Source organism: Crocodylus siamensis, chromosome 9 (genome assembly GCF_052110815.1).
Source record: "Crocodylus siamensis isolate JL-2025a chromosome 9, ASM5211081v1, whole genome shotgun sequence".
Lineage (NCBI taxonomy): Eukaryota > Metazoa > Chordata > Crocodylia > Crocodylidae > Crocodylus > Crocodylus siamensis.
In genome coordinates this window covers 22,760,121-22,786,017 of record NC_143403.1, presented here as the reverse complement: position 1 = coordinate 22,786,017, position 25,897 = coordinate 22,760,121, and the positions used below count along the sequence as shown (strand labels likewise).

At 44.2% G+C, this 25,897-nt stretch overlaps 1 protein-coding gene across 3 annotated transcripts in view; it reads right to left on the bottom strand.

Annotated features, from left to right (window-relative positions):
- Window positions 1-25,897, bottom strand: part of PHKB (phosphorylase kinase regulatory subunit beta) — a 198,946-nt gene that overhangs the window by 145,867 nt on the left and 27,182 nt on the right. For all 3 annotated transcript variants that reach the window (XM_090062024.1, XM_090062022.1, XM_090062023.1), the window contains 5 exons: window positions 25,234-25,323; window positions 22,064-22,202; window positions 18,147-18,246; window positions 9,914-10,021; window positions 3,238-3,318 (listed from right to left, as the gene is read on the bottom strand). In XM_090062024.1, coding sequence (XP_089918150.1) covers window positions 3,238-3,318; window positions 9,914-10,021; window positions 18,147-18,246; window positions 22,064-22,202; window positions 25,234-25,323 — 518 coding nt within the window. The remainder of the gene's footprint in view (window positions 1-3,237; window positions 3,319-9,913; window positions 10,022-18,146; window positions 18,247-22,063; window positions 22,203-25,233; window positions 25,324-25,897) is intronic.

The following is a 25,897-nucleotide window of genomic DNA, read 5'->3' as shown; positions in this document are numbered from 1 at the left end:
GGAGTCAGCCTGGCAGGCCTCTGCAGCCTCTCTGCTCAAGAGCAATTTCCCCTTCAGCCTGCAGGGCCAGACTACCTCCCTAGACTAAACCTTAGGCTTATATATCCACTAAGCCACCCCCCTGAGAGTCATGTGCCTTCCTGTGGCCAGCTGCAGGGCTCCTCCATTAGGTTCACAAACTGGCATAACTGTTATAATAGTATCCCTCTTCTCCAGGCTGAGCTCTGGCCTGCACTACTATTGCTGCGCTACCAGAATTGCAACTGGCACTCTGCCACTCTGGCCTCTGCCCTGCTGCCTCATTGCTGAACCACTTATCCTGTGCTGGGTGCCTGCAACCTATCTATCTCTTACTGACCAACCTTTCCTGGCTCCTGGTAAGCATCTCTCAGAACCTGGGACTCCCTGCAGCTGTTTGCCATCCTTAAAATAACAGGGAGTTCCTGGCTCCGTTACAAAGGTATAACATTCTTTCTTGCAGCTAACGTGCTCCTGTATATACTATGCACTGTTTTTGAAAAGCATTAACGGGGAAAAAAATCTTTTTACAGAGGAACTGAGTAGCAGAAGCTAGGAAGACAAGCCAGCTGTTAGTCTTGCAGGCCAGATGGGAACTATACCAGGACCATGGCACATGCTGGCTCCCAAACCTGACACATCAGTTCCCAGCCAGTGTGCCAAGTCCAAGACCATGTGTGGGGTGTGGCTGTGGACTGACCCTGCACAGAGACTTTATTCAGGATACTGGGTCATATCATCTGGACATGGGGCTCCACAGGTCTGGAAACTTGGTGGTGGGGGAAAGTGGCAAAGTTAACCATTATCACTCGAGTCTCCACTGCCAGCTTTCCAGACTCGTGGGAAATCTGTTTCTCTCTCATATAATGTGCATCCTAATTTCCACAAATTGTTTTTGTTGTGAAAAAGGATGCATGTTAAATGTGAAAAAATACAGCGTAAAGAATTTTCCACTCTTTGGTCTTCTCCCTCTGTAGCTTCCAGAATTCAGAGGTTTAGTAAGTTCAGACTCGGAGGTTGCATCCCTACCTCCTATATTTAATATGTACTGATAGACCTTTTCTTTGTGATTTTGTTCATTCCTGTTTTAACCTGTGTTAAATGATCAACCTCCACAACATCTTGTGGCAATGAGTTCCACAAGTTAAATTGCATGCTATTGCAAATAAATAAACTCTGTCAGTTTTAAACATACTACCCAATAGTTTCACGTTATGTCCTTTCATTCTCAAATTTCAAGAGATACCAAATAGTTAAGTACCTATTTGCTTTCTCTGCATGATTTAATCTTTGTAAACCTCTATTATTTCTCCCCTCAAGCATCTCTTTCATAAAAGGAGAAGTCCTGTCTATTTAGTCTCTCTTCATGCAGAAGCTTCTCCATGCCCAATTCATTCCTGTTGCCCTCCTCTGTATCCTTTCTAGTACAACTGTGTGAAATTTCACCGGCTGTTTTGTTTCAACACTGTTTAGACTCATTTTGAGGTTGAAACAGCACAATCGAAACTAAGCAAAGGGCTTTGAAACAGCCTTGAAACAAAATGAGGCTAGTCGAAACATTTCGAAAGTCAAAACGTTTCTACCATAGTGTTGGGGATGGGAAGTCAGTTCAGCTGGGCTGAGTTCCCATCCCCAGCTACCTCAGATTGTGGAAAGGAAATCAGCCCAGCTGGGAGTTAGGGAAACTAGCGAAACATTGAAACAGCCTCACTGTTTCAATGAAGCAAAACAGAACAGCTGTTTTGAATAGAAATGAAATTTGATACGAAACACTGTTCCATCGAAACCTCAAAACTCAAGGCGAAACAGAACGGTGCCGTTTCATACAGCCCTATTTTCTAGCTGTCCTGTATCCTTGGGGTTTTTTGTTTTGTTTTGTTTTGTCTTGGGGGGGGGGGGAGTTGGGAAGGAGGTACCAAAACTACAGGCAGTATTCAAGGCATGAACGGACCATACATTTATAAAAAGGGTCACAATAATACTTTCCAAGTCATTTACAAATCCCTTCTTACTAATGCCTAACATTGTGTTTGCCCTGGACAGCTGCTGAACACTGAGGTGATGTTTTTAGCAAACTGTCCATGCAACTTCAAGATCTCTTAACTGTGTCACATTAGTTAATGTAAAGACCTACCTGTGTTCTATGTGAGTTGTGAAGCCTGACAAATACACAGCTATACTAATGAAACTACTAGGTGTTTTTATTAAACCTAAATTGTTTCAGAAGTATAATTAGAACTACTGACTTCATCCACATTGATAAAAATGTTTAAATTACCATCATAAAGCACCAACATTAGCAATTTCTACTTCTTCCTCCCATCATCCATAACACAATTAGATTTCAGAGATGGGTGAGATCATCTCTGTAAACATCCTTTACAGAGCTTGAAACACTTCCTTTTGCACATGGCTCATGTTTGGACATGTTATCCTGTGCAAAACTCCTAGTCTACAAGCAAGACAGACAGATGAAAGGATGTTTTTGCAACTGGTATTAGAGCTACTCTCACAACAGGATAAAACTTCACTGTTGTAATTGATCTGTGGTTCACAATAGGTAGGAATCTCTGTAAATCACATCAGAAGTGCCCCCTGCAGTGGCTCCTTTTTAATTTTGCCACTAGCTTCCCCCTGTCCCTCTTCCTCCCATTGGCAGAGGTTTTAAATATGCTATGGTTTTCACTTCCCAGGATATTAGTGTCAAATAGCCGGGCCAGTGGCCCCCCCCCCCTCAATCGGGGGTAGGGGGAGGTCACATGGTGAAATGAAACACATTAAAGGAGCCACTGTGGGGACGCAACAGGGTTTCTTTGATACATGCAACTCTTGTTATCACTGATTGAGGCAACAGTGATTCAAAAACAAATAAACAGGACATTCAAATCTTAATTTGCTTTCAAGCCACTGACACTGGTGAAAGATCAGAATTGCATGACTGGAAGGTATCTATCCCAGAAGAACCTGGTAGCTTTCAACTGTTATGGCTCCTTGATATTCCTTAATGTTATAAAAGTTTGTCTAATCAAGTTCTATGTATTCTTTGTAGCTGTAATGTTTTACCACTCATTATGTAGCCAGCTTATTTAATGATAGTCATTAAAAACAAGTGACCAACAACAAATACAGAAACAAGTCATGTTTGGAGTTCAAAATTTAAGTAAGAGCCAAGAGAAACTTTCAGTATATACTTTACTAATAACAGAAACCAGTTAGTACCTCATCTGTGTTGTAGATAATCTGCAGTCCTGAGGAAATCATTTCAACCAGGTAGAGAAGAAATAGTGACACAGCATTTATCTAAAAAGGACAATTAGAGATAGTTATTAATCTTTGGTTTTATGGTGTCATGATATGCTGAATTCCAAAAGAAAATAAAGCATAAAAAAAATGTACAAAAATTAGTTCTCCATGATGACAGTTAGGAGCTGCTGATTCAGTTATGAAAAAATATCATCCTTTGGAGCACAACACAATAATGTATGTGCAATGACACAACATGCTTGATCAGGAGAACTCTTGCAAGCAATATTATGAACTCCTTCTACAAAATTATTTTCTAAAGATTTACTTGTAAATTATGATAATAAAACTTTTTTGCTTGGGAATACTATTTTGACCCACAGACAATTATTTCACAATCGCTTATGACAAGCTGTCTCAAGTTTATTTAAATTACAAGTTATTGGCAAGTAAAGCACTATAAGAAGGGGAGTAGTAGCTTAAACAGTAGGCATCATATCTGGAAAGCAGCCCATTTCACTCCTAACTAATATTAATGCAACCGCCTGGAGGAAAGTATTAATTTTAATCAACTATTCAGCACATGATTATATTTATGAAAAAAATGGGTTGTTTTCTTCTATAACTGAATAGACCATTAGTCATCAACTGCCTTAGCGTTCGCACCAGAATACCTAAAGAAACATCAATAACACAAGTGAAAAATGTAATCTTTGCATACGGTCATTGTGTAAGACAAGTTTCATATAACTTCACTGATTCACAAACTAAATTAGTGGACTATGAAATGGTCATTTTAAACAGTAACATACTGTAAGAAAAAAATAGACTTAAGTTTCACCATTTGTCTTTGAGAAAAATATTTTGACACTATTTTTGACTGCTCTTAATTTTGTTTATTTTAATATGCTGAAGAACATGCTTCCAAACTAACAAAACCTAAAGTATAATCCCAAAAAAAGGGGTAGGACTGAAAATGAGGAAAAATGCTGTAGTGAGTCTATACCATGTTGTTACTTATGCATGCTGTTACATACAGGTTACCTTTAAAACAGTTTAAACCTATGGAACCTTATGTCATCATAAAGTTAGAGCAGTTTCAGAGCAGTCAAAGGTTAAAGCTTAATGCTGTCTCAGACATGCACAGCTGTGACTTGCTGCTGCAGGGATAGTGAGAGGGGGTGTGGACAGGAGCCAGGACTCTACTGGTCCTCTCAGATGGGGGTGGAGGTCACATGTAAGCTTGGAGGTGGAGCAGGTGTTTGATTATGTCAGCCATTTTAGAACTCTGGCTGCCTATATAAACGAGATCAGTTTACTGCTGGGAACCAGGCAAGAAATATTATCTGGCTGAGTTCTGCATGGGAACATCTTGCAGGTAGGAGGAGGAAGGTCTGGTCATGGGCACGACCTAAAACTGCACCCTGCCAGGAGTAGGTGGTCTGGTGGGACTCCCAGTGGTGTGGGAGCCCCCAGAAAATACCATGCCAGTTACCACCCCAGTGAAAGGTGGGTAGGGATGCCTTAACCCCAGCCCTCACCTCTGGGTGAGTTATGTTCCACCTAATCCAGGGAAGGCCAGGTAAGCTTCTTGAAGCACCTGAGCTGGGAATGGGGGACCCCAATCCCTGAGTGCTTAGATCTAACCAATGGGACTTGACCGGTCAATGCTGGGGCCAAGACCCAGACAGGGGTCAAAAGGCCCAGGGGCCCACAGCGAGGGATATCCATATAGAGCAAAGAAGCTCAGGGTCCTGTCGGGCCTGAGATGGGGCCAGGACTTGAAGGAAAGCTGAAGGTCCCAGGGAAGGGGCCACAGTTAATGGGTGAAGGGGACGGTTAAGTTGACTGCCTGAGATGCCATCCAGGAGGCTTGGGCTGTGGCGTAGGGATGGAACGGAGTCGCAGATAGCCCCCCTAATATCGGGGTGTATAATGGACAGCCTCCCACTTAATTATTACATCAATATTATTACATCAAGGCATGGCAGGTGAGAGAGGAGGGTGGCTGACCTGTAGACAGGGGGGGCAGGCTGGTGCTTGCACCAGGCATGAAAGCTTGCCCCTGTCATAGGAAGGCAGACTGAGCAAGGAGACTGGGGACTTTTTTTTTCTCTGGTTAATTCAGCACTGGTTAAAGGTGCCCTAGAGAATGAAGTCCTAAATTTATCCACACAGTAAGTGTGGATAGGCAGAAACATTGCAAACCTCCTACTATGTGCCTCAGCTATGGCCTGGAGGAAATGAAAGAGGTCTCCATGCCACCATCCCATTCTTATATTGTTCATGGGATGACAGTGACTGAACAGGCAAGAAACAGTGTTGCCTCTCTCATGCTCTGATCTGTCAGTCAGGAGAGCTGAGTTCTGGCCCTGATTCTGCTGCTAGCCTGCCACAGGAGCTTGGAAGCTTATCTGCCTGCTTCCCAGTGTGAGATGGTTTTGAGCTTCCTTTACAATGTGCTTTGAAATACATGGATGACAAGCTCCACATAAGAACTAAGCATGGCTTTGTTAGGTGCTTGCTGTCGGTCTAGGCTAGCCTTGCTGTCTGTCTGGACACTACCCATGCATGCCTTCCCAGAAGCTCTGGTGAACTAGATGCATTTAAATATCCTTGACAAGGTGCTACTTGAGGCAGCCCTCAATAAATTCAAGGCACCCCTCAGTAAATGCCAGCTGTTAGTTTTCACTCATTTTTTTATACCCTAGAAAAATAGTAGAGCAAGTCTTCTGTTGCAAAGAATTTAGAAAGACCCCAACAGGACAGATTACTTTTAACATTATGGATTCTACAAAGCAAGATTCATGTTGTAAACAGTGTCTGTAAACTTAACAGTATTAAGGCACCTTTAAAAGGATCTCAAGGCACCCCACAGTGCCACAGCACTCGGGTTGAGAATCACTGGATTACATCAATTAACCTGGCAGGTCTGTGCTGAAAGCAAAGATACCAGGGCTAGTCCTTGTCAGCTCTGTTCTCAGCACAGAGCTGCCACATTGTTTTCAGTGATACTCAGGCATAGGGAAAAACTTTCCTGGGCTACTGGATCTCACTGTGCAGCAGCTTCTTGCTGAGAGCAGAGCTGTGGGGGATTAACCGCTGGTGTTCCTGCTCTTTATGGACCCATCACACAGTGAGATCCAGGAGCCCGGGGAATTTCTTTCCGGGGCTCTAGTCACACTGAAATTAATGCAGCAGCTCCAAAACGAGAATGGAGCCATTCCCAGCTCTCTTTGCAATTAGGGAAGGGCTCCATTCTGAGAGTGGAGCCACTGAGGGTTAACCCCCAGCAGCCCCAGTATTGACAACCCCCCGTGCCAAAAATCATGAGACAAGCTCTTAAAAATCAAGAGATTGGCATACAAGTCTTGAAACGTTATTTTTTAAGTGTGTGCGTTACTTGTGAAGGTGTGGGGAACTGTGGGAGTGTGTGTGGGGTTTGGAGCCTGGAGAGGAAGGGTCCCTACACACCCTGCCAGGATGTAGGGTACTGTGGGTCAGGAGTGAGAGGGAGTAGCAGGGTTGGGGGTGGGGCTGTGGCTTGGGAGTGAGCAGCAGAGACACAGACACAAAGACAGCACCCAGCTGCTAAGTGGAGGGGAAGGGGTGAGGTGAGGGAAAAGGGGTGGGGTGGGATGGGGCAGAGTTCAAGGCTCCCACAGTGAGGGAGGAAGTGGAGCAGGAGCAGCGGCCAGGGTGAATGAGGCCCTGGGGCCAGTCAACCAAAGGCATGGGAGGGGGGCCAACTGGCTCCCCACGGCAGCATGCAGCCCCAGGGGAGACTTTGGGGGGATATGCCCCCCCACAGGGTGGAGGCAGGCTTCCTGCTGCGGGCTCATGCTCTGTACCCTGCTGCCTTTGCCCCAGGAGCTCGGTTACAAAGCCAATGCCGTCCACCAGGCAGGCAGGGGACATGGGGGCATGCTGGACACATGTGGCGCGTCCTCTGCCTACCAAGTGGCAGGCAGCACACTGGCATTGCATGGATGAGCTCCCAGGGTACAGATCCCCAGCTCACAGCCCAACCTGCAGGGGGCACATGCCCCCTATGCCTCCCCTGGGGGTGCACGCAGCTGCAGGGAGCCATGTTCCCCGCCCATGCCTCTGGACAACCCACGCCAGCCCCAGGGCCCTATTTACCCCAGCCCCTGCCCAACTCCGTCCCTTACCATGGGGGCCTTGATCTCCCCCTGCCCCATCCCTCACTCCACCCCTTCCCCTCCACAGACTTGCCAGCTGGGAAAATCCAGAGATTTGAAGGGTTCAATTGGGAGATCACGAGTTGGAGTTATTTTGACTTAGAAATCCCAAGCCTTGTGATGTTTTTGCGACAGTTGGCATTACTGCAGCTCTACTCTCAGTGTGGAGCCACCATGCACAGAGACCAGGGAGTGGGGGGAAGCACGTACATCTCCCCCTGCTGCATGGCTTCCCTGCATTTCAGTCCCAGGAGCTCCCCACTCTGAACATGGAGCCAGGGTACCATACTTTTCCCACTCCATGGTCTTGCTTTTCTTAAGTCTTTCAAAACAGCTGCTCTCTATGTGGAGGGAGGAAGGGGCTGAGTAGAGGTGTGGAGGGTGGGAATGGGTAGAAGGGCTGAGAATTCACATCCTGGGTTGCTGGAGGACTGCAAATTAAGAGGTTTATCTCCCTCGAGCTGACTAACAATACCCTGAAATGACTTGGGTAAGACCAGAGATAACCCACATTTCATTTGGCTTATCTTTAAAACATTTAGATGGTACTTAAAATAGGATAACACCCTTTAATGGATGAACGCTCCATTTTTAAGTGCCTTCAGGAAGGTTTAAAGGTAATCTGTAACACCACCCTTAAGTATTTCCTACCATAGCCCCTTTGATTTTGCAACGGCCCTTGCACACTCATTCAGAATGGAACTTCACAATTTGGAGGAGACTTAGGCTACATACAGTTTCTACTGGGAGAGTTGCTCCACTCCAAGGAGAATCCATGAGTGTACAGACATTCTGGATTTTTCTCCCAAAGCAAATATGGCCATTCCAGGAGAAAAATAACTTGGGAACATCCAGGGCTAAATGACTCCTGGGAGAGTTTCTCCTGGGAGAACAAAATTTTGTACATATATCTTGTAAGAAGCCACAGCACAGTCCTTCATGTGTCTAGGGAGGATGTTTGTCACTCACTCTACTGCTCCAACCATGCAGGGAGCCTCTTCACAACTCTCACATTATGCCGCAGCAAGACAGCCTGTGAAGCAGTCTGGGTCAGCCAATCAGACTGCCCTGTGCACTGCTCTCATCTGTTGCCAGGCAGACTAGGGAGTCTACAAAGCATGCTGAGACATGCATAGGGACCCCATGGCTATACAATGGCTCAGCCCTCAAATGTCTGTTCAGGTAAGTTTTTCTACCAAAAATTCAAACCTAGGAGATCTTTACTAGATCATCTGAACATGCAGTCTTAGTGAAGGCAGGAGATATGGCTAGTCTTCTTGGCAATGCTCCCTTGTAGTGACAGAAGTCTAGCATAAAATGTTGACAAATGCATACTGCATTTTCTAGCATCCCCCGAATTTTTTCAGCATGAAGGTTTCAAAAAATCCACAAGAGAGGCTGCCTCAGCAAAAGCAGAGATGCAGAGCTGAAATCAGAAGGAGAGGCTTGGAGTTCAGGGCACTGCATCAGCCTCAGGCCTTTTCAAGTTTACAAATGACCTTGCAATTTCTTTCCATATCTTGAAGATGTTTCATTCTGCAGACCTGAAGACAGCAGTATAACCCCTTCCTCAGGAGAACTGCAGAAAGCTGAGGGTTTTATTTTTTGCTTCTTACACATTTATCTTTTATGAAGGAAACACTATGGCTATATTGACACTAAGAAATGAAATAATTCTAAACATAAAAGTCACTCTTGATTAATACTCTTGCACAATATTTTTTGCTTTAATCCTGAATCTACTCTTTTGAAAACAGCAGCATGTTTCCTAGAGTTGTACCACCTCATTTTGTTATGAGTTAGGATGCTGATGTTGAGCATGTACAAGGAAGCGAACCAATGGAATGAAATTGGTGTGTTATATTGGAAAGATAGATCAGGGTTATAGAGGACAAATCAATGTCCAGTACATTGAAAAAGACAAAATAAACCCCAAAACAGTAGAGCAATTATTATATTCAATCTCAGAAGTGAGCACTGCATACAATACAGAATAACAAATGAATAACTAAAACAAAACTGCTGACAGGTCCCTTAACTCTTTGCTATTAAATTAAATTGCTTGGCTTTCTGAAAAATAAAGCTAGGATCATTGATAAAAATACAGTATCCACTATAACATTACACTAATCCTTTATTTTATTGACTGTACAGTATGTGTAGCAACATTTTTATGCTAGGGTTATTTACTGGTGGCCACTTTTTACACTTGAAAGAAAGCAACATTTTTACTGCTGTATTGATATCTTCTGAAGGAAATATACAGCACAGTTGGATTTCAAAGGAGTTTATTCTTTTCAATATAAGCTGCAGCAGAAATCTCAATTTATCACATTCCATAACCCTAGTGAGTCTCAAAAGCCTGCACTAGGAAAGGAGAGGAGATACAGCACTATAGTAACCTGAGAATAAACCACTCCCTTGTTTATGTTTAACAGTGTTGTTTTTACCTGAAGATGACCATATTCTTCATGGGAAAAGACTTCATCTCCAGTATGTGCATTGAAAACAGAATGAAGGCATTTGGATGGCCTGGGATCTTGCTTAAACTGCTGAACCTAAAGACAAATTTTTAAATATCCTGTAAGTTTGAATATATTTTACAAATATACAAATTCATTATCTATTTTAGGTATTTTTAAGGTACAAATTTGAGAGTTCCAAAATACATGAAGCTTCCAATCACTTTAATATTATGGTTTACATAAAACATTTACATATATTTACAAAAAACACTGGAACTATGCAAACTGGCATCCAGAACAAAAAGTATTTCATGCCCAGTTCAATTTTTTTTTTTAAAATAAAAAGACAGAAGTGTTCAGTTTAATATACCAATAATGGCCTCTTTCAATATTTCATCCCATCACTGTAGTTTCATAATTAAATATTTTCTGCACTACATAGAAACTTAATTATTGCCATTGCATTTCACTGATACTTGATGCTTACTGTGAAGCTAAGGTTTATGCTTAGTATGCTTCAGGCTATGGCTTCCATTGTATTCCAGCTGTTCCAGAATTAAAAGTTGTTTTTATTCTATACAATCATTTTACATTTGATTTTTCTCCTCTGTTATTACATTCATATTATCTGTCATCTGTGAGGTGATTTTTTTCCCCCCCACCAGTGCCCTCCCTTTCACTATGCCTAGTTCACCCCCTTCCCAATTCATTTTTGTCTAAAAAAGGGGTATTATATTTACTCCAATCCAAGACCAATCTCATTCCCCCTCCCTCCCCACATTTAGCAGTGGGGAAGGCCCCTTGTCTCCTTTTTTAATACAAAGACGGGTGGGGGGGAAGGCAGGCAGCTGCTGTGGTTGCAACTCTGGCCCCATGCCTGTGCTCAGGCCAGAGTCAGAACCATAGCAGCCACCTGACCCCCACACCCCAACTCTGCCTGCCCTCTGTACCCTCTGCCCCTCCCCACCCCCCTTACTATCAGACACAGCTCAATTCCCTCCTGAACAAGGAACACAAGGAAACTCTGTCCTGTGCCCAGCCAATCAGCATCAATGGAGGTCTGGCCCTAGGGCACTGCTGTGGGGCTGGAAGAGGCTGTGTTTCCATGTGCTCTGTAGCCCAGGAGGGAATCCAACTAGAGACACATCTGACAGTAAAAGGGAAGAGGGAGGGAAGGAAAGGAAACTAAGGAGGGCACAGGCTATAGGAAGCAGATACAGGAGGGTGCAAGTCGCAGAGGGGATGGGAAGACTGCAAGGGGAAGAAGTAGTGCGGGGGGGGTAGAGGACAAGCAGGCCACCTGCCCCCTGAAGCTGTAGTAGTGGGGGGAGGGGGGAATTAATTTAGGACAGCCCTCCAAGTAATTAGATCCTATACATGGAAATTGTAACAAATTTATACATTTTCCATATATAGAACCCAACTATGGGAGGGTTGTCTTAAATCTGAAGTCAAATTAGCTTTAGATACCTAAAAATGTCATGAATTTCTAATGTGCTTTTATTTGGCTAGTAGCATTACTACATGCTTATTTTGCCATTTATGCTAAAAATACAATTCCTCTCCTTAAAGGAACAACATTTCTTTACTAGCCTAGTGACACCAGTGTATTAGTGTAGAGCAGTGTATAAGTCACTGTTCTAAGCTTTACTACAATTCTCACTGAAGAGGATATCAGTAAAACACACGAGCACAGAAGAACTCTTGCAGGGCTCTGCATTTGAACAGCAGCATAATTTTTACTGCTGTTTTTAATCTTAAAGTCTCATGCATACAACTGTATTGTTGTTTCAGACTAGGATAGCTGGATTAAATCAAGATGTTTCTTTTTCTTCCAATTCTGATCTAAAAGTGTGTAGATCTTACTACTTAATAAAACAACAGTTTCAACTGACATTTTGGTACTTTATCATTTGCATCTTTGTTCAGTATACATGGGAGCACATCATGAGAATTTAAATTTAATTACTATGCAAAGAGAATAGTAAGTACTAAATGATTAAAGATACACAAAAAGAAAATTGCATAATTGCTTCCAGTACTGAAGCTGTTAAAAAGGGCTAATTTGAAATCTAAGCACAAAAACAGGCTTTATAAATTTTAGAGGTTAATGTGGCATGAGACTGGAAATAAAATACAACACCATGGGAGTAGTTTAAAATAAAACAAAACATCCAGCATTTTTTGTACTGATAGGGAAGGGGAAAACAAAAGATCTATGTGATAAATTCCTATTCTAAAATTATGTATAAGCTGTTTAAGAATCTGCTTCATCCTTACTTGGATTTTATTTGGCATTTTTATGAAGTGTCACAGAGGTAGCAAAAAAAGTAAAAGGTGAAAAAGCTCATTTTAGTGCAATCAAAATCTTAGTAAGCTACTGGAAAATGTATTCAAGCATATCGCACGTACTTTGAATTCATGGATTTGAAATGTTGTCACAGAACTAAACCTTAGTTCATGATTCTTTTCTACCCCAATGCCTCCTACATAACGTGGTTCCCATCTTCAAAAAAGGCAGGAAGGAGGACCTGGGAAACTATAGGCCGGTTAGTCTTACTTCGATCCTAGGCAAGCTGTTACATAACAAATAACAGTCACTATATTTACAATATGCAATCTATGATCATTAAGGCTGCTTACAGATGTGAAAAAAAGAATGGCGCTTTGCTTTAAGCTCAGTGCACCCCCACACTGAGCACAGCACATGCCCAAAAAAGGCATCATGTTGGCTGGAACTAGCTCACCCTATGTCTGTACAGATTGGGTGCTTCAGCGGGGCTTTTTGGAGTTTTCAACTAATAGCTGATTAAATCAGCGTTAGATAAAAGTGTCAAAAAGCCCTGCTGAAGTGCCCAATCCATACAGATGCTGCAGAGCTGGGTCAAACTAATGCGGTGCCTCTAATAGTAAAGTGGCAATTTTGAGGGAGGGTTTTTCCACGTCTGTCAGCTCCCTTACTGTTTACTATTCACATAAACCAGAGCTGGGCAAAATACGGCCCATGGGCCGAATCAGGACTGTGAGGCCATTCTATCCGGCCCGCGGGGCCCCTAAAAAATTTAGAAAATTAATATTCACCTGCCCTTGGTTCCTGTCAAAAATGACAGGAACCAAGGGCAGTAGGACACGGGGGAAGCCCGGCAGGCTCCCACAACAGCACGACCTGCCTGGCCCCGCCCCCCATCTGGAAGCTCCAGCAGGGGCTTCTGGCCTGGGACCACGTGGCTGCCCTGTGCCAGAGCCTCAGGTGGGGACGGGGAACAGGAGGGCAGGGAAGTGTCCCAGGGAAAAGCTGAGCACTGGGTGGGGAAAGCAGCCCCTCTCCTGCCCTGTGGCCAGCGCCCCATGCTACAGCCACTCACAGCCTGTGTGGAGCTGCCTGTGCCTGCTTCAGACAGCACCGCGCCGGCTGCGAGTGGCTGCGGCAGGCAGCACCAGCCACAGTGCGGGGGGAAGCACCACTTCTCTCCCCACCCCCAGCTTTTCCCTGGGCTCCTTCCCTGCTCCTTCCTGGCGCAGGGAAAAGCAGGCCCTCACCTGCTCCATTGCAGCTGCTCCCTGCTGCAGCCACTTGCAGCGTGGGGCACTGGGCACAGGGCGGGGAGGGGCACTTTCCCCGCCCTGAGCTCAGCACCACCTTGTAACCTGGCCCCACTGCCAGCTTGGGTCCTGCACTAGCTCCAGGCTCACCCATCAGGACTGCGCATGGCACCAGCAGCTGCAGCCCCCCCGCTTACCTTGCTGGGCAGTGTTTGCCACCGCCGCCTCTGTGCTGCCCAGTGCACGAGCTCCGGGTGGGCAGCAACAGCAGCCAGCACTGCTAAGCACAGCAAGCGGGGGGGCTGCTGCTGCTGCCACATGCAGCCCCAACGGGCGAGACCGGAGCCAGCATGGAGCCCAGGCTGTCAGCAGAGCTGGGTTACAAGCTGGTACTGAGCGTGGGGGAAAGTGGCCCCTCACTCGCCCCGTGGCTGGCACCCTGCGCTGCAGCTTCTTGCAGTCCACGTGGGACTGCCTGCTCCGAACAGCCCTGCATGGGCTGCGAGTGCCTGCAGCAGGGAGAGCTGGCCATGGGGTGGGCAAGGGGCTGCTTTTCCCCGCACTCAGCACCAGCTTCTTCCCTGCCGGCAAGAAGGGGGTTGGGACTGTGCGCTGCCCCCCACCTGTACTGCAGGGTTGGGGGACAGTGAGTGGGTGGGGAGCCAGCGGGAGCACAGGGTCCGCATCGGTGTCCCAGGGCCAGTGCCGGCAGGGCCCAGACCAGGGTTGCAGGAGTGCGGGGTCCCAGCTGGCAGGGGCTCTATGCAGCCGGGCCAGCTCCCCCCTCTCCCTGCTGGTGCAGCCCAGCCCAGCTCCACAGACCCCTGCTAGCCTGTGCCCTGCTTTGGGCCCCACCAGTGCTGGCCCGGGGACATCCTTACCAAGACACTGGGACATTAGTCCCAAGGTGGTGACCAGGGGTTGGGGCAACCCATGCAGCCCTCAACAGCCTGCCAAAACTGGATAAGCGGTCCTTCACCTTAAATAATTGCCCGCCCCTGACAAACTCTGGTCTTTCCCCACAGCAAACTACTGTACGTCAAAAAGAGAAATAACTCCACTGACACAATCAATTTAGGCCAAGATTAGTCAAAGCTATTAACCTACAAAGCAACAATACTAAAACTAGAAAAAACACAGAGTTGCTAACATGAGTATCACCTACAGGGCACATATACAGGCTCATTAATAAGTAAATGAGCTATATAAACCTAATTCTTCTGAGATTTGGGTGTTGTGGATTATATGACATCATAAAGTTAAATACAGTAGTACTATATTTTAACATAATTTTAGCTGAGACATGATAAAATGCACATTGCTTAGATCTATATAACAACACGTACCATAAATAAATAGAAGTTTGAACACTTTTAGTAGAGGTGCACTTATCAGATCGGCACTGATAAAAGGAAAGTTAATATTATCGTCTTTTGGCTTTTTTTGGCCGGTGTAGCCAATAATGTCACCAATAAATGCCATGTACATGCATGCAGACAGGAATGCAGCCAGGCAGCTCAGAGAGCAGCACCCTGCAGGTAAGTCTCTGGGACAGAAGAGGTGTGGGGGACGGAAGGAGCATAGGGAAGGCCAACTGAGACCCCCACAGTGAGGCAGGGAGTGGGGCAGGGGCAGATGCTGCCCAGCCAGGGCAGTGAATGGGACCTCGGGAGCCACAGGCAGCTCGTCCAGAGGGCATGGGAGGGTAGAGAAAGGGGACAGTTCCCTGTCTCTGCATGGGGGCATGTGCTTCCCCTGATTTGTATGCAGGGCAGAGGTGGGTTGCATCTGGTGGGCTCGGGGAAAGGGGTTGCGCCAGCCTCTTCCTGGTGTGGTTGCTGGGTTGGGCTCAGAGTGGGAGGAGTGGGGCCGGCTCAGCTGCACAAGGCAGGTGGTGGCAGGGATGGCTACTGGGGAGGGCCCTAAGGCAGATTTCTGGGGAGGCGATAGCCCCACCACAGTCCCCCTAGCAGCACCCCTCCTCAGAGCACTCTGCTCTGCTGCCTTTCCCTCAGGAGCCCTACGCTGGCTGCATGCCCCCTGCCCACCCCTCAGCACAGGGCTCCAAAGGGAAAGGCACCCCATGCAGGGGTGATGCTAGGAGGGTTTGGGGGGGCTACAGCCACCCCAAAATCTGCCTTGCCCCCCATAGCCACCCCTTCCACTACCATTGCTGCCCACCCTGCACAGCTGAGCCTGTCCCACTCCCACCTGCTCTGAGCTCAGCCCTGGCCCAGCACCCCCACCAGAAAGAGGCTGGTGCAGCCCCTGGCCCCAAGCCCGCAGTGGGCAGCCCGCCTCCACCCCATGCACAAATCCAGGGGGGGTACATCCCCCCTATGCCTCCCTCAGGGGTGTGCAGCAACAGGAAGCCCCCCCCCCCATGCCCCAAGCCGCTTATAACTCTTTCCTGCTCCCAGCCCTAGGGTCCCTGACTGGGCAGTGCCTGCCCCTTCTCCACTCCCTCCCTCACCATGGGGCCTCGATCTGCCTTCCCACACCCCTTCCCCTCCACAGACTTATTTACAGGGTGCTGTTCTCAAAGCTGCCTGGCTGCATTCCTGTAATTTGTCCATCAGATCAGTATTGGCCAATATGATTGTTTAATAATGTGCTATTTGTGTTGGCAAAGAATATCTTTATTGGTGTACCCCTACTTGTTAGAGATGCATGTATTATTGCAATCTGAGAACATATTTCAGGTTATACTAATATGGTATAAGTTGCTTGCTTTGTTACTGCAAAATACTCAAGAATCTATAAATGATTAGTAACACAATATTTTAAAAGATCTTTGTTCATAATGATGTGCAGTATCGAGCATGGGTAGACAAATTATAGGTTTGTTATATAGTTCCAATATCAAAAAGCAAATAGAACTTTCTTTTCCTCTCATCTATCATTTTCTTCTCCAGACAGACCACACTACACTTATTAATTAAAAAATAAATCCAAACAATTCAGTCATTTTAATGCATAAGTGAAGATTTAAAAAAAGCACGTTGATGCAACAAAAACACCTTCTTTCATGTTTATGTTTTATATGACATAACCAGCAAATTTTAAACTTTAAGAGTTGTTAAAGAAGTAATGTATTCTTCTTCTTTCTTGAAAAGGGATGCATCTAGCACTTGCAAAATCATCAGAAAGTGAAGTAAAATAAAAGATTTACATATTTTGCTAAAAAGAAAATAATTATATTCATATTTGCAAGTCTTAACCTCTGGGGGACATCTTCTTATAAGTAAGCCTCCTTGAATTATCTGCTTTCTAGGACAATATCACATCACCTTGCCAAATAACCCATTCAGAAAGGATGTGTATTTAAGTATAAAATGTTGATGTTAACTAATTAAAAATAAAGCTAACAACCCTCCCCCTAATCATAATACCCTCCCCAGAGTTTCAGCTAGACTACTGGCTCTCAACCTTTTTAGATGCCAGGCATCCCTGTATAATGTTTCTGATTTTAGAGGCACCCCATTTAAAGTGGCACTAATTTAATTTCTCATCGTGCTGACCCCACTGCACCTGTGTCATCCTTCTAAAAAGACTGCATCATCCCAGTTGAGAATCACTGAGCTAAACTTATCTCACAAATAGTCTTAAATTTGTTCCTTTAATCTCTATTTTTTTTAAAAAAGAGTCTATTATAGGTAGGGAACACTAGAATTTGTCACAAGTGTGCTGAGCAGTGACTCCTTTAATCTTGGGAGTTTTCCTTGTGCATCACCCACTGCTGATCGGCAGAGGGATCCCTTCAGCCCTGCTGCTTGCTCCTGATGGCTGCTGGGAGGTGAAAACCATATTTTAAAATATGTTGTGGTTTCTGCCTCCCGTCAATTCAGCAGCAAGTGGTGGGGCCACTGGAGCTCTTATGCCAATCAGTAGCAGGAGACAAAAACCATGGCATATTTAAAACCACAGTTTTTGCCTCCCCACCAGTCAGGAATGAACAGCAAGCAACATGGCTCCTCTCCAATGAGCAGCAAGAGGAACACACAAGGGAAACTTCATGATTGAAGGAGCTTCTGCGCAGAGCGTTTCCAACATGAATTCCAGTAGCTCCTAGCTATAGGTTTCCCAAAGAAGGCATAATGGACACGTCCAATAAAATCCACACCAAAATACAGTCAGGATTTTTAGTCTCCAGCCTTCTCCCTTCTATTTATACTCCTAGATATTGCTGCCCTTTCAGGAAAAACAGCAGCAGCACTTAAATCTCTCCCATTCTTCCCAGGACTTGCAAATAAATACCTATGTATGAAGAACCTTTCATTCTTTTGGCTTACACTTAGGCTGTCAGTGCTTCTTGGCCCCATGCTGGGGTGTACAAATGGGAAGGAGTTCTATTCTCCCAGTCCCCTGCAGACAACTGCAGTAGAAAGAATTGTGCAGTGAAGCCATTGTACAGTAGAACTATGGATCAGGGCCAGAAAAACAAAGTAATTTTGAATATATCTGACAATTTATTCTCTGGATGAAGTGCTTCTTACCTTCCAAATTTTCATATTGCTGGGTCCAGAAAATGGAAGCAGTCATTTCTTAGCTAGGCTGCACTGGAGTATTGCATTGCCCTTTTAATTTTATCTATATATAGAAGATGCCACTGCTTATAGTTAAATTAATCCTTTAGAATTAAGTGAGAGCTTGTGTCCATACTGCAGTGGTTTACCTTATCAGCCTGACGCATGTAGCAGTAGAGAATTCCTCTCATACATTTTATAGCAGAATGCTCCAGCTCATGAGTCCTTCCTTTGTCATCATCAATACGCCTGGGTAAGAAAGATAACCCAAGAAACAAATTGGAAATGCATTAGGAAGAAGTTAAAGGTAGCATTAGTGCTTTTGATAATTATGCATTTAACTACATAGTTAGCACAGTATTAAAAAGGGGCCCATGCTATTGCTATTATTTTGCAGCTAAACAAGGAAACATCCTGTCAGCTTTTCTTTGATAAAAAAATCCAAGTTTTTTAGTTTACACTCTAACTTAGCAACAAAAACTGAGGGTAGAAATTTGCCCTCTACCCCCTCAACCAGAAAAAAGAAAAGAAAAACACAGAAAGAAAATTGCTTTGGTATTTAAAAAGAGCAAAATTTGTTCTACTTTGATTTGTTTAGGATACCCTTATATTCAGGAACAATTTTCTTTGGGTTTTTTATTATTTTTACAAAATGGCTGTAATTCACACAGTCAAACAGTTATATTTTGGACAGGAAAAATATTATAGTATTTCCCTATTCAGACGAAAGGGACTAAAGCAATGCAAATATATATACATATAAACACCCACACAACAGTAGTCTTTAAGCGTATGCATACTTAATTATCACATTACTATTCTTAGTTATTACCATCACTAAGTTTATTGCATCTCATTTAAGGACTATTGCACGATGCCGAAGTGGGAGTGTACTGCAATGAGGAAGGAGTTATTAGGGTATCCTGGGCTTTCACGAGTCATACAAATAACAATGTTGTGATAGCTTTATGACTCACAGCATAGTCTGACAACGTATCATTTGAAGGCTTTTTTAACACTGGTATTACATCTATTTAGATACACAAAACAAGACCAAAATGAGATATATAGCTTCAGTTAAAAAAATTCAAGCTGGGAAAAGGTAAATCCCTAAAGAGTAAAGACAACGAAATATGTACTGAATAGGCTTACAGTTCTGAAACATTTGTCTAAACTCTAACTATAACCTCGAGAAAGTAAAGAGGTCTATTAAAGTTTTATCAGTTTCCTAGATATTTTTTAATCACCTAATGCCAAATCTCAGTGTTCTTTAGAATATTTTGGGGAACAGTAGCTAGAGCGTTCTGAAAGCAGCACATGGCAGAGGCAGGAACATAATTGTATATGGAAGGTGAATTCTACAAAATATCCAACACAGCTTCACAGTGCTTCTGATTTGTAACATCTATTTTACTTTACTACTGGCCAGGAGTAGATGCAGAGGCCTGGGATGTTTTTGACCACACAGTAGGAGCAGCAGCCAAGGACTTCTTTAAGTCCTGAAGATGGTAAGAATTTCTGTCCCCTCCTTCTTTCCCCTCCATGTTCAGAGGCACATACCCTCCCCACCCTTTCCCATCTTCCATTCCCCACTCCCTGCCTGCTGCTGACACTGCTGTGCTGCGAGCAAGGGAAACTCCTGTCTCACTCTAGCTGGGCTGTGTGGGGGCTGGACTGAGTCTGGGACAGCAACAGTAGCATTGTGGGGCAAGTTCCCCCTCCCCACTCCTGCTCCTGAGTTTGGGAAACACCCAGGGGGAACCAGGCAAGGAGGGCAAAACACTGCTGTTGTCTCAGGCTGAGCCCAGCACACATCCCAACTATATAGCAAGGCAGGAGATCCCCTGCAACACCCTTCTACTACTGGACTTTTTGAGAGCAGAGATTATTAATCACACTAAACCAGTTGCATAGCCAGGAGCTGGAACTTTATTTTCAAAAACATGGGAAGTGCAAATGTATGAGGGAATGTAGGTTTACCTATAATTTTTTTCCCCACTACCTCTTCTTCCCCTAAGCTACAAAACAGATTCCATGCATCTCACGCCAGAGTGGAGGAAATAAAAAACAAAAAAGGATTTAAAGAATTCCTTCAACATGCATGAAATATAGGAGTAACTATCACATTTTAAAGTCTAACTTCCTTTTATTTAACTTTTTAAAATTATTATAACTTAACAATGAAAATGAAACAAAACTGGGAAGAATAGCCTTTGCAGGATGCTAATTAATTAGTATTAGTTAAAAACATCAGATTTGGGTTTTCAGGCAAAATTTTAAACACATTATCAAATAAAGCCGGGGGAGAAAGAGGGAACAATATAACTTAAAACACATAAACATTATCAAAGTATAAGTAGCTCAACATTTTTCATCCATAGGGTAATCATCTGCACTTAAACAAAAAATTGTAACAAATTATAATTAGCTCTTCGCAGATATAGGAGAATTGTGCTAGGGAAAATGATTATCTCCTGACTGCATGATGCTGACTGATGGTAGGGATTATTCATCACTACCATGGCATTCTCCTTTCTTATAAATACACAACAGTTGAACTCACATTACCTTAGTACACAGGCAGGTAAAATACGGCCCATGGGCCAGATCCAGCCTACCAGGCACTTTCATTCAGCCCGTGGTGTCCACCAACTAGTTGTATACCACCCAGCCCTTCTGCCCACAAGGGCAGGAGCAGGGTACCCATGTAGACACCCCACCCCCCACCAACATACCTTTTTTGCTAGAGGTGCACAGATACATCAGTCCCATATCGTATAGGCACCAACATGAAGAAAATTGACATTATTGGCAGTAAGCTTTTTTTCAGCCACACCAGCCAGCGTCAAATAAATGACCTGTGCATACCTTTATCATTGCACAGAGAGCAATGTCCAGCTTGTAAGTCTGTTATGGGGGGGAAGAGGCGTGGGGGGGGGGGCAGATCAAGGCTCCCACAGTGAGAGAGGAAGTGGGGCAGGGGTTGGCGCTGCCCAGCCAGGGTGGAGCAGAGCATGGGACGGAGCTGTGAGCGGCTCGTCTGGAGGCACTGGGGGAGGGGGGTGGCCCCCACTGCTATGATCATCCTGGGAGGGCATGGGGGCGTGTGTCCCCAGATACGTGCATGAGGTGTGGGCAGGCTGCCTCTGTGGGTTTGGGCCAGGGGCTGCACTAAAGCTTTTCCCAGTGGAGAGACTGGGTTGGGGCTGCACTCAGGGCAGACAGCAGCAGTGCTGGGGCGAGGGGGCTGCAGCCACCCCAGAAGTCGCCGTAGTCCTCCTTCCAGAACCGCCCCCCCCCCCCCCCCCCCCCCGAGTGTGGCCCCTCTGCCAGGAAAAGCCTGATGCTGCCCCCAGACCACAGCACCAGCCTGCCCTCACCCCAAGTGTAGATCCAGGGGGCACATGCCCCTCCATGCCCTCCCATGGTCCATGTAGTGGCAGGAGCTGCTCCCCGCTCCCCACACCACCCAGATAAGCCACTTGCAGCTCTGTCCTGTGCCTTGCCCCACCATATTTTAATGTTGAAATCAGTGAATATAAAATTTCTTATGATCCTCCATAACTAGCACAGAACAGAGCAAAAGTTGAACTTATACCTAGAGACAAGATTTGGTAGGAGGAATACAACTCTGTGCTGAAACTGAAGTAGGTTAGAAATGAGCTTCTCAGACATCAATAGGGCAGATGTTTAAAGAAAACAATACAATACATTTAAAACCGAGAAATTCTGAAGTCAATTGGGATCTATAGTTTGTGTCCTCATTTCCAAAGTTCACAAATTCATTTTTCAGAACAGTTCAGTTTTAATTTCATTTTTTTTTAAAGTAGGAGAAATGCTCTTGTAGGAAAAAAATCGTTACTTCCACAGTATCACTTTGAAAATATCTGGGTTTCCTTTAAGGTTTTAATTAAAATAAAACCTCCAAACACAGAACTATTCACCCTCCTTTTTAATCCAAGGGAGTGTCTACAGTTAAGGTTTCACTGTTCTAACTCTACCAGAGAACTGAACCACTATCTAAATCTGTATTTCATTTATGTAATATTCTTTTTAAAAAAGTTACCTGTATGCAAGTGCTAATGCCCAAGCACATGCAGCACAGTAAAGACTGTCATGAACCTTTGCCTTTTGGTTGTCACCAAATGTTTTTGTGGGAAAGAGACCTGTGGTTGGACTCTGATAGAGCAACACGGTTGACTTCACTGTAAAGAAAAAAAAAAAAAGTTATAATTACTATTCCAGCTTCTCCCAGTCTGAAGACAGCTTTTTAAAAAAGTTAGAAGAGTAAAATACAACAAACCTGCAACAAAACTTTATAGTAAGAATAAAAGCTAGAGCGGTAAATAAATTAGAGTTCTAAGCATAAAGGTTTTTCCCCCCCCATGCATCAAGGCTTCTTTTCAAATGAAATACTTTTCAATACTTCTTCAAAATCAGCATTCAAAGCAGTTTCTCTGCAGTCATAGCTTTATTGCAGCCAAATCAGAATGGAATGTCCCCAGTGCAATAGTTTGCATCTACTTATTGGTGTACAGGCATTATCATTGTTTAGAAATTCAAATTTAAAAAAAAAAAGTTTACAATATTTGGATTACCCTAAAAAAAAAAAATCTCAAAGGCAAGCCAAGGTCAAGAAATCATTCCCAAATAAATGGTTTAGGATTTCAGGCATGCTGTTCCCACTTTGAAAACTTACATTTTTCATTCTTGTCAAAAATGTTTCTTTTAATTATGTACATATTATTCATTTTACATTTTTTAGTTCATTAGGTGTTTAAAGTATTCCTTAAAAGTTAATGAAGTACCTCAAACTGAGCAAAACATCATGAAATAACTTCACTATAACTTTGCTAAATAACCCTCCTTCATGGAGATACCTACAAATCAGCTTAAGCAACTTATTTCAGTAAGTAAAAGGAAATTTCATGTGAACAATTTTACATTAATCCAATATAAGTTACTCATATTTAAAGCTAAACCTAAATGTTTAATTTATATCTATATACCAAAAAATACATAAGCTACTTAATTCACCCCAATATGAAACTGGGGTGCACCCAAAAGCTTGCTAAGAGCTTTTTTCCAGCTACTCAGTTGGTCTAATAAAAGATGTCACATCTACTCAAAAGAATCTAGCCTGCTTAACACTGAAATAGAAGACTGACCAGAGTAGGAGTGTAGATGAATGGCAAACAGCACTGATTTGCCCTGGCCAACTACTAAAATTATACTGAACCTACTTCACAGCAAAGATAAAGGCAACAAAACCATTACAAACTTTACTAATGTAAAATATGGGTAGATCAAGCCATAACCTTAATTTCTGTTTCAAGAAAGTGTTTCATGTGTTTTAAAAGCGTTTCATCCTTCTTTTTCGAAAAGGGCAGCATTTGTTTACTATGCTGTACCACTGAATATCAAAAGCTTAAAACTTCAGCAGTTAATGAGACAACCACTGTCAAACTCACCAGGCAGGATCAGGCTTACAGACCAGACCAGCATTCTGGGTGTAGAGGGAACCTTGGAGCAACCGCCATGCATGGCATAGCCATAGACAGAGCAGCATAGCAGACGCTCCAGGGCTGTGCTGCATGCAACAGCCACTCTACTGCTCCAGGACACAAGCTGGAGTAGATGTTCCGTATGGCACATGGGGCCATGAGAAGCACCCTGCATGCTGCCTGTTAGGCCTGTGCGAACTGGGCAGTATTCACTTCAGAGTGTGGGGATTTATTTTTTTTTTTTTACAAGCAGGTGGGGCTTGATAGAGCTGGGAGAGTGGGCACGGGTCAGGGGGCACTTAGGGGGGGACCAAGCAGGGAATAGAGTCTGGCAGGGGTCCTCCCATGGTTCCCTCTCCCTTTCTCCAGCCTTCTTCTTTTGCCCCCTACTTACTGGCACAGAGCCTGGGTCCCACTCCCTGCAGCTGCAAGCTGGGACTACCCTAATTGCTGAATCTCTTTCCAAATCTTTTCTGAATCAATTCAGAGGCTTCAAATCAATTCGGACCGTTTTATTGGTCTCCCGATTTGATTTGGATTCGGAGATTTGGCCGCCAAATCAGGCCAAATCTCCTCTGAATCGAATCAGGACCCGAAGCTTCGCACAGCCCTACTACCCGCAGATCACTCAAGGACACATGGGCAGCAATGCTAGATCCACTCCACAAGCTGTATTTTTGACACCAAATGATTTGATTTAAAAAAAAAAGGGAACAATCATATAGTGCACTGACACCTATATTAATTCACAATAAAAAGTTTTCATAGTTTCATAGTTTTCCACTAACATTTTTACTGTAAGAATTTGTAATGACATGTAAACCCCTTTAATTTCAATTCATAACAATTACCTAAAGTCTCTCTAAACCAGTGGTGTCAAAAGTCATTTGTGGACCAAATGAGTGGTGTGGGATCAACCCTCAGGTCAGATCAGGCCCACAGACTGACCCTATCCAGCACACATCCCAGAGCAGCAAGAGCTGGCACTGCATACAGTATATGTCCTGGACCAGCTGCTCTGGAACCGCGCTGCATGCAGCATCCACTCTAACATGCAGCTGTTCCATGACACATCCTGTGTATATCCCAGAGGCAGAGTTGGTGCCACATGCCGCGAGGCCCTGGCATGGGCATCACATGCGGTGTGGTCCCAGACTGTATGCTCCAGAATCATACCACACCACATGTGACACCTTCTTTGGTCACTCCAAGACTTTGCCACACGTGGCAACCACTCCAGCGTGCATCTGTTCTGTGACGGACCCAGCAAGTGTCCTAGAGTGGGTGTCACATACAGGGCATGTCCCAGAGTGGTGCACATTGCATGTCCCAAAGCAGCTGGGGTGCTCCAACCATGCTGGAGCCATGCTACATGCAATCTGCTCTAGCTGCCCTGGGACATATGCTTGATCTAGTATGGAGCGGACGTACACTGTAACGGGTGCTGCATGCAACATAGTTCCAGAGTAGCTGCCATACATAACATATGGGAGCCTTGAGTGTACTTCCCATGCTGCCTGTAGATCCATTTGAGACCCATAGGCAGGACTGGGTCCTGGATGATGTGGCTCCATGGATGTTTGTTTAGACACCCCTGCTCTAAACAAATAAGATCTCAGGCATTATTCTGGGACAAGAAGTGAGATTACCTATCATTTTTGGAAACCTTTACTAATTTAGCAAGTTGCTAAGATTCTTGTATCACAAGCAAGATTTCCCAAACTTTACTTACCAATTCTATAATAACGATCCAGTTTATCCCACAGACTTTCTCCATCTGGCCTTGGAAGGTTAATGCTTTTAATTGGCTCATAAATTGAACCTAAAGAAAAAGTCAAAATCTTAATAAGAGATCAAAATAGGATAATCATGTGTCAAATATTGTTAACAATGCCCTCAATATGCATTTAATCTGTATATATTTTATATACAATTTCCACTCATATAGTATCAATTCCCTTAAAAGTTATTTTATTTCTTGCATAATCCAGTTGTTTTTTTGTAATTGTTCAATACTAAATTAATGTTTGAAGAAGAGATGCCTGAGGAGGGATTTGATAAAAGTCTTCAAATTCCTGAAGGGCAACTGCAAAGAGGATGGAGATAGCCTTTTCACGGTCTGTGAGGAGACAAGATTGAGAGCAATAGCCTCAAACTGCTGAACAGGAATTTAAATTGGTGATCAGGAAGAACTCGGACTATACGTGTGGTTAAGCACCGGTACAGGCTACCTGGAGAAGTTGTATAATCTCCATCCCTTCAACAGCAGGTTAGACAGACACTTGACTAAGATAGTTTAGTCAGGGGTTAATTACATGTTGAGTAAAGGGCTGAACTAAATGACCTCATGTGGTCCCTTCCAGCCCTACTTCCCTATGACCTTAAACCAACTAAGG